The 8,819-nt window shown below is 62.1% G+C and overlaps 1 protein-coding gene across 9 annotated transcripts in view; it reads left to right on the top strand.

Annotated features, from left to right (window-relative positions):
- Window positions 1–1,235: 1,235 nt before the first annotated feature.
- SHANK3 (SH3 and multiple ankyrin repeat domains 3) overlaps window positions 1,236–8,819 on the top strand; it is a 56,796-nt gene continuing 49,212 nt past the window's right edge. For all 9 annotated transcript variants that reach the window (XR_012418504.1, XR_012418503.1, XR_012418502.1 and 6 more), the window contains exons 1-9: window positions 1,236–1,547; window positions 1,892–2,095; window positions 4,180–4,251; window positions 6,114–6,222; window positions 6,295–6,446; window positions 6,529–6,696; window positions 6,822–6,938; window positions 7,271–7,348; window positions 8,348–8,414. Coding sequence is in view for 6 of the 9 variants with exons in the window: in XM_045363309.3 (XP_045219244.2) it covers window positions 1,260–1,547; window positions 1,892–2,095; window positions 4,180–4,251; window positions 6,114–6,222; window positions 6,295–6,446; window positions 6,529–6,696; window positions 6,822–6,938; window positions 7,271–7,348; window positions 8,348–8,414 (1,255 nt within the window). In the remaining 3 variants the exon portion in view is untranslated. The remainder of the gene's footprint in view (window positions 1,548–1,891; window positions 2,096–4,179; window positions 4,252–6,113; window positions 6,223–6,294; window positions 6,447–6,528; window positions 6,697–6,821; window positions 6,939–7,270; window positions 7,349–8,347; window positions 8,415–8,819) is intronic.

Here is an 8,819-nt window from a genome sequence, read left to right as displayed (position 1 = left end):
TCAGGCAAAATCCGTTTTGTGGGTGATCTGGAGCTGCTGTTGGGGAGGCTGGGGGTTAGAGGCTGTTTTCCTCCTTAGGCAGAAGGGTTCCCCCGGCCAGGCTCTTCTGTGAACGTTCTCAAGCTCTGCCCTCAGGGGGCCAGCGGCTTCTCTACGAGGATCTGGGGCTGCTCGGGGGCGGGAGTGGGGGGTGGGGAACGCCAGGCAAAGCGGGTTGGGAGAGTTCTGTAGGAGTTGGAGCTATTTCGACTTAGGGGCTGCTCTTGGGGGCACAGGGGCTCGCAGTGCTGGACAGCTCCGAGAGGCCGCTCAGGGCTGGGGGGCCTGGTGCGCCCCGATGGGGCGGCGGTGCTGAGCTAGTTTCTTTACTGAGCTCCCCCCTCCTCCGCCCACTCATCACCCCCCCCGCGTTGCCACGACAACGCGTAAAACTAAAATTCACTTCCCAGTCGCAGGTGGAGACTAGTAGCGCCCCCTCCCCTAGGCCCTTCCCCGTAGGTCGCGCCCCCATCCCGTCGTCGCTAAGGTGACGGGGAGGGGGCGACAGGCGTTGGATCCGGACCGGCCAGGGGGCCTTCGGGGGAAGTCCGGAGCAAACTCCCCAAACTAGGCTGGGGTGGGGGAGCCGCGCTGAACACGGCAGGGCGTGGTCGAAAGGGTTAATTCGGAGGGCCTCTCGCCAAGGCGGTGGGAAGGCCCTGGACCCTCCCCGGTCTGGAGGTCCCCGTTGTCCAACCCCCAGGCCTGGGGCAGGGGTGGTCCCCGCCATCTCCTCCGGGCCTGGAGCTGGGGGTCGGTGGAGTGGGGGGGAGAAGTCGCCACCTCCGGAAATTAATTGTTTTTCTTTCCCCTTCTCGCCCTACCTTGGTCTTCGTGCCCCAACGCGGCCCCCACCCCAGCTCCGGGACCCCTTCCTCCGCCGCACCATCCCCGGTGGTCCGCGGATGCCCGCCCGCTGCGGAAGGGCGGCGCGGCTCTTGCTGCTCAGCCACTCCCCCCCCACCGAGGCCTAGGACTCCCCCCCACCCCGGCACAGCCCCCCAGGCCCCCCGCCCTGTGGCTTGGCCCCCGCCCTCCGCAGACACCTCCCACCCCCACCTGGGACCCCGCAAGTAACCCCCCCACACTGGCCCTGAGCCCTCCCGGCCCCCGCCTCCGGCGCAGCCCCCTCGCCACCCCCGCTTCCCTCCCGTCTCAGGCCCCCTCCCCCCGCCGCCCCCGCCCCCGGGGAAGGCAGGCGCCGAGCTGAGCCGGGGCCGATGCAGCTGAGCCGCGCCGCCGCCGCCGCCGCCGCCGCCCCTGCGGAGCCCCCGGAGCCGCTGTCCCCCGCGCCGGCCCCGGCCCCGGCCCCCCCCGGCCCCCTCCCGCGCAGCGCGGCCGACGGGGCTCCGGCGGGGGGGAAGGGGGGGCCGGGGCGCCGCGCGGAGTCCCCGGGCGCTCCGTTCCCCGGCGCGAGCGGCCCCGGCCCGGGCCCCGGCGCGGGGATGGACGGCCCCGGGGCCAGCGCTGTGGTCGTGCGCGTCGGCATCCCGGACCTGCAGCAGACGGTGAGCCCCGCCGCCCTGGGCCCGGCCGTGCCCCTGCGCTCCCCGCCCGGGATTCCCCCACCCCCGCCGGGCGCGCCCAGCGCCTGGGACCCCCGGCCCACGGCTACTCACCCCTCCCCCGCCGCCTCCGCCGGGACCCTCCCCATCGCCAGGGCGGGGCCCCGGGAAAGCCCGGCCCCTGGGGCGGGGCTTCGACCGCGGTTCGCGGAGGCGCGGGGTCCCGGGCGCCGGCTCCCGAGCCCCGGACTCCTTCGGCGGGGGCCCGGGGCTCGGCACCCCGCGTGGGGCCAGCGGGGCGGGTCCTCGCTCCCCGGGCCTGAGCTCACAAGCCCGCTCCGCTGCAGAAGTGCCTGCGCCTGGACCCGGCCGCGCCCGTGTGGGCCGCCAAGCAACGCGTGCTCTGCGCCCTCAACCACAGCCTCCAGGACGCGCTCAACTATGGGCTTTTCCAGCCGCCCTCCCGGGGCCGCGCCGGCAAGTTCCTGGATGAGGAGCGGCTCCTGCAGGATTACCCGCCCAACCTGGACACGCCCCTGCCCTACCTGGAGGTAAGTGGCCGGCGGGGGTTGAGCTGAAGCGCGCGCCGGGTGGACCACCAAGCTCCGTGGCGGGACCAGTGAAGGGCACGGCAGTGGGGAACACAAGTGGGAGGAGTGAGGGTGGAGGCAGTGTGTGTACGTGTGTGTGTGTGGGGGGTGCTGTGTGCAGAGTGCAGTGAGTGTGTACACTGTGCAGCGAGCAGGCACAGTGTGTGCAATGAGTAGGCACAGTGTGTGCAGCGAGTGGGCACAGTGCATTTAGCGGGCACAGTGTGTGCAGTGAGTGGGCACAGTGTGTGCAGTCTGCAGGCTGTGTGCCTAGTAAGGATGTACAGTATGGGCAGTGTGCAGTGTGTGCAGTGAGTGGGCAAGGTGTGCACAGTATGTACAGTGTAGCAGGCACAGTGTGTGCAAGTGGGCACAGTGTATGCAGTGAGCTGGCAGTGTGAGCAGTGTGCAGTGAGCAGGCACAGTGTGCAGCGAGTGGGCACAGCGTGCAGTGAGCAGGCAGTGTGCCCAGTAAGGATGTACAGTATGGGCAGTGTGCGGTGTGTGCAGCAAGCAGGCAAGGCATTCATAGTATGTACAGTGTGAGCAGTGTGCAGTGAGCAGGCACAGTGTGTGCAGTGAGCAGGCAGTGTGCTCAGAAAGGATGTACAGTATAGGCAGTGTGCAGTGTGTGCGGTGAGCAGGCAAGGTGTGCTCAGAAAGGATGTACAGTATAGGCAGTGTGCAGTGTGTGCAGTGAGCAGGCAGTGTGCCCAGTAAGGATGTACAGTATAGGCAGTGTGCAGTGAGCAGGTAGTGTGCTCAGAAAGGATGTACAGTATAGGCAGTGTGCAGTGTGTGCAGTGAGCAGGCAAGGTGCGCACAGTATGTACAGTGTGAGCAGTGTGCAGTGTGTGCAGTGAGCGTATGTAGTGAGCAGGCAGTGTGTGCAGTTAGCAGGCACAGTGTGTGCAGTGGGTGGGCAGTGTGCACAGCATGTACAGTGTGAGTGGTGTGTGCTGTGTGCCGTGAGCCTGTGAAGTGAGTGGGCACAGCGCAGTGAGTGTGCACAAAGTATGCAATGAGCATGTACAGTGTGTGCAGTGAGCACATGCAGTGTGTGCAGCGAGTGGTGTGCAGTGCGCAGTGCGCAGTGTGTGCAGTGAGTGTGTACACGGCATGCAATGAGCAGTGCGTACAGCATTGCAGTGTAGGGCAGTGAGTATAGAGTGAGTGGGGTTGTGATTGTGGTAAGCAGGATGTGCAGTATACAGTGAGCAGTGTGCACAGTGTGTGCAGTGTGGGCTGTGTGCAGCACATACAGAGTGTGTGGTGTGTGTAGTTTTGAACAGTATATGCATTGAGCAGCATGGGTGGTGTGGATGCTGAGCAATGTTCTCCAGGGAGGAGTGTGAGCAGGAGTGAGTGCCAGAGGGGTGTGTGGTGTGAGCAGGGCTATCTGTGTGCACATACGTTCCTTTCTCCAGTTGTGAAGTCTTGTGAAGGCCAACCTAAGTCCCCTCCTTTGCTCACCCATGCATGGTGTGAAGATGTATGGAGTGCCCTGCTAGGCATGGGGACACAAACTGGGTCAGTCCTGTGGAAGGTCTTGAAGTTTGGCAGGGTGGAGGGGGGTGCCCAGCTGCAATGGGCATTGAATAAGGATCTTGTGAGCTGAGCTCAGAATTGGGCGGGCCTCCGTGGTGGCACAGGAAAGTGGGGTCACTTCTTCCTGGAGAGTGTAGGGGGACGTCTGCGAAGGTAAGCCTGGAATCAGGCCTTCAGAGAGGAGTGGGATTTTGCAGAGAATCCTGGGGTTGGGAAGGAGACAGGACAGTGCAGGCTGCGGGCAGCTAGGCGTGTGCCTTCCATTGCGCTGCATCATGCCTGAGTGTGGTGGGTGCATGGCAGCTGTTAGCTCTGTCCACCGTGCTAGTATGTGCACCCGGATTTGTGTGGCATTGGGTTGTGCTGCACTGATGGTGTGTACAGGAGGGCAGTAAGGGGTGCGGTGTGGCCAGCATGAGCGGGACGGGGTTTGTGCATGGACTCCCTTGCTCAGCCGAGGTGGGGCCATTTTCTTTACCTTTTCTTTATCTGAGCAGTTTCGATACAAGCGGCGAGTTTATGCCCAGAACCTCATTGATGATAAGCAGTTTGCAAAGCTTCACACAAAGGTAAAGGATCATGGGGAGGGGGCTCCTGAGGTTCCCTCTTGCCTCCCTGTGCCTGCTGTCCCCCACCCCAGCTTGGGGCTGACCACAGTCCCCCAGCTTCAGCTCAGTCTATGTCCCTATCATCAGGGGCCCAGAGCCGGTACTGGGTGTGGCTGGAGGGCTGGGCACAGATTCCCGGCCCCATCGCTGGGGGACAGGTGGTACAGCGATGTGTTCCGGGTAGATCGGACTCTTGCTGACCCCCCTGGCTTAGGGGCTGGAGTGTCCTGTGAGAAGCTGGGTGGGAGAGGGAATGGACAAGCATCTGATATGATGGCTGTTGGGACAGGGCACCCAGCATTGAGTGGTCAGCCAGTGCTGGGCATTTGTAATTAGACCTCTCGTTAATCCTCTTCCAGAGGGACTATTATAACCCTATTTCACAGATGGGGACACAGAGTGCCCAACTGTGTAGACAGTAAAGCTGGGGCTGAGCCCAGATCTGTCTGATTCCAGGCCCTGTGCCCAGCATACCTGTGAGGGTCTTTACTGCTGGGGGGTGCCACCCCTAACTGGGCCTGACCCCAAATGCTCTTGAGGGGGGCACCTTACTATTTCTCTTTACCTTACTATTTACCTCTGAATGTCAGAGGGGCAGGGTGGGTGCCACAGTCCCTCCCCAGGGGTTCCCGTCCCCGCTCACAGGCCAGCAGGCACTTGCTTGCTGGATACTTTATGGGCAGTCTCTGGAGCCCAGGAGAGGGGTCAGAACTGTCTCCCCTGTGCCCTAATGGTCCCGTCAGTGACTTTGGAACTTCAGGCTTCTGTGCCAGACTTTGCTGCTGCCCCAGGGCAGGCGGTGGTCAATGGCTTTAGCACTATGGCTGGGCAGAGTCCACTGTGGAAGGGTCCCCCTGTCCCGCCACTGGCCCTTACTTGACCTTGTCAACCTGGGTTCCTCCCCCATGGCCACCTCTCCCTCTAGATCTCTCTTCAGTGACCAACAAGACATGAGTGACTGACTCTGCAGTAGGTCTCGTTAGTTTTTAGAATGAGCCTAAACTTCTTACATAGCCCCGTGTTTCTGCCTGCCTGAGCTCCAGCGGCATTTCCCTCACCCTGGTAGTGAGCACTTCCTCCTCTTTCACTGCCTGGCCCTCCTGAGGAGGTTGCCTCCCAAGGCAGGGGTCCCTCTGGCACCCTCCCCTATTTCTGATGTACATTGGGGGTTTATGGAAAGGCCCAGGCCTTTGGCCAGGGCACTTTGCCTTGTGTGTGTGGCGTCCGTAGTGCCGGCTGGGGAAGTCAGGTCTTGTGGGGCGAGTGAATAAACGGGGTGAATGAGTACAAGGCCATCAGTCATGTCACAGGAGGGGTCCCTGGGGTGGGGGTCTGCTGTGGGGTGAGCTGGAGAGGAAGATGCACCGGAGAAGGAGCAGATCGTCTCAGGGTGCTGAGGATCCAGGGCTGCTGTGGGGCTGGTTCCTACCTGGGTGGACCTCGGCTCTTCTAGGCTAGGCAGGTTGGGGCGGCAGAGCCAGGGCAGTGACTGAGCCTGGAGTAGGGGACTTGCTTGGGGCTCGACCAGGGTGACCTGGCCTTGGTGAGGGGCTACTTGGGTGCAAGCTGACAGTCGTGACCGGTTTGGCTATCAGGATGCAAGGAAGGGTTTTGAGCTGTGCGTGGGCCCACCCAAGTGGGGATTGGGGCCGTGGTGGGAGTGCAGGGCTGTGGGTGACAATTGCAAAGTCAGGTGACAGGTCAGATTGGTAGGGATGTGGCAGGGGACGCCTGAAGGTGGCCTGAGGCTTGCAGGAGGAAGGCGGGTAATGTTCAGATGATAGAGACCTTGGTGCCAGGCTGACTGATGGCCGGTGTTCCAGGCGAACCTGAAGAAGTTCATGGACTATGTCCAGCTGCATAGCACGGACAAGGTGGCCCGCCTGCTGGACAAGGGGCTGGACCCCAACTTCCATGACCCTGACTCAGGAGGTGAGCAGAGCAGGGGAGGGGCATGGCCTTTGAGCGGCTGGGAGCCTGACCCTTATCTGTCTCTGAACCCAGAGTGCCCCCTGAGCCTCGCAGCCCAGCTGGACAACGCCACGGACCTGCTGAAGGTGCTGAAGAATGGCGGTGCCCACCTGGACTTCCGCACTCGCGATGGGCTCACTGCCGTGCACTGTGCCACGCGCCAGCGGAATGCGGCAGCACTGACGGTCAGTGAGGGCTGGGCCTGGCCTGGTGATGGGGCTGGGGGCCGCTGTGCCTGGTGTGGATACTGAGGCTACTCACCCTCAGACCCTGCTGGACCTGGGGGCTTCGCCTGACTACAAGGACAGCCGCGGCTTGACACCCCTCTACCACAGCGCCCTGGGGGGTGGGGACGCCCTCTGCTGTGAGCTGCTTCTCCACGACCACGCTCAGCTGGGGACCACCGACGAGAATGGCTGGCAGGAGATCCACCAGGTGTGCAGGGAGCTGAGGTGGGGTCCCGGCCTGTGTGTGCTGGGTGTGGGGTCCTGACTCTGTCTGTAGGGGTGGGGGCCCTAGCCTCTGCCCAGGGACCCTACAGCACCTTGCTCCCCGCACAGGCCTGCCGCTTTGGGCACGTGCAGCACCTGGAGCACCTGCTGTTCTACGGGGCCAACATGGGGGCCCAGAATGCCTCGGGGAACACAGCCCTGCACATCTGTGCCCTCTACAACCAGGTGCGACTGTGTGTGCTGCACATGCCTGCACCAGCAAGTGTGGATATACTCGCCTGTTCTGGGGCATAGGCTTCACATGTGTGCACGTGTGTTCTGAATGACCAGGTATGAATTGGGTACATCTAGGCCCTGTGGGCCAGGTGAGACCTGAGCGTGTATACCTACCTGCTTGTCCCTGTGCCACTCAGTATACATGGAACAAATAGGTGTGAGTCCGTGTGTGTGAGCCCGTGCCCTGCGCACGCCATGTGTGCATTCCTGCGTGCACATGTGCTGTCGTGCTCCGATGGTCTCTCCAGCCACCAGCTGTGATCCCCTCTTCTCCCCAACAGGAGAGCTGTGCTCGTGTCCTGCTTTTCCGTGGGGCCAACAGGGATGTCCGCAACTACAACAGCCAGACAGCCTTCCAGGTACACTGGTGGTTTACGGGAGTGTCTCTGTGTCCGTGTGACCTGACTTCTCTGAACCTTGGTTCTTCCCTGGAAGGCCCTAAGGGAGCACCTCCCCCAGGACTGCCCACGAGGAGGTGTGGGGGGACGAGCCCAGCACGTGAGGAGGTGTTTGGTGTTTGGTGCTGATGTTCCCTTCATCCCCCTGCCAGGGAAAGAGGAGGGTCAGAAGGGCTCTGGGGCGGGGGACAGGGAGGATGAGAAGACTGGGGTGACAGGTGTGGGTCTGACCCCCCCCCGAGACCAGCAGGGGTGCAGAAGCCAAACTGGAGAAGGGGTGTGGTCCCAGCCGCTGATGTAATTCTGGGTCTGTTGGCACTGATGACCAGGTGGACGTGGTCTCTGTGACTTGGAGTTTGTTGGGGAGTCAGGGGAATATCGTGGGGGTTTGCAGACCAGGAATGGAGACAGAACTCTATTTTTAGTAGGAGTGAGGTGTGGGAAGAGTGGTCAGGCTGCTGAGTTGTGTGGTCACAGAAGGTGGAGGCAGCAGTGGGCTGCCAGAGGGGTTTGGGCACATCGGGAAGCAGATACGCTAGGGCCTGTTGGATGACTGGGTGCAGGGTCACAGGAAGGGGAGGATGAGCTTAGCAGCTTGGGCAGCGATGGGGCCTTGGCTGAGATGGGAAACCTGGCTGCATGTTGGGACAGACCAGTGTGCCCGTTTGCTTGGGACTGCTGGTTTTAGCTCTGAAGTTCTCCTGTCCAGGTAGCCCCTCAGTCCCAGGCAAACAGATGGCGGGTCACTCCAGTTATGAGGCACGCCTGTGGCATTCCGGTTATAGAGAGGAGTGTGTGTCAGTAGAGAAGAGGAATGGGCTGGGGTCTCTGGGGCCCCCAACCAAGGAAGACTCCACACAGGAGCTCGAGAAGGAGCAGCTGGGGCTGGCTGGGGAGGCAAAGCTGGTGCTGCTCAGCCCCCTCCCTGCTCCTCCACGCCTTGACCCCCCTTTCCCTCAGGTGGCCATCGTCGCAGGGAACTTCGAGCTTGCAGAGGTCATCAAGACCCACAAAGACTCGGATGTTGGTGAGTTCTACCCACCTGGGCGGCCCTGTTGAATGTAGATTCGTGTGGTTTTCTGAGGCCTAGCAGACGTGGGGGTCAGTGGTGACATAACAAAGGGGCCCCTTACCCCACATCTGCACTGTGTGGCCAGTGGTCTCTGAGTGGCCACTGCGGGCACGAGGAATGGGCCACGGGGCCTGTGTTGAGTGAACGTTGTTTTTGGTCTGGGAGAAGAGCATGGTGAGGTTTGGGCTGTGAGCCGGGGCTAGCATTCAGCTTAGGGGACAGCGTAGGTTGAGAGTGGGGTTGAAGTTAGGGTCAGAGTCCCTGCTTCCCGTTAAATCCTAGGAAGGGCCAGCAGAAGACATGGGGGTGGTGGACCTCGCTTCACCCTGGAGCAAGTGTGAGTCTAGGTGGTCCGTAGCA

The sequence above is a fragment of the Macaca fascicularis genome, chromosome 10 (genome assembly GCF_037993035.2).
Source record: "Macaca fascicularis isolate 582-1 chromosome 10, T2T-MFA8v1.1".
Taxonomy (NCBI): domain Eukaryota; kingdom Metazoa; phylum Chordata; class Mammalia; order Primates; family Cercopithecidae; genus Macaca; species Macaca fascicularis.
This window is presented reverse-complemented; position numbering and strand designations above follow the sequence as displayed.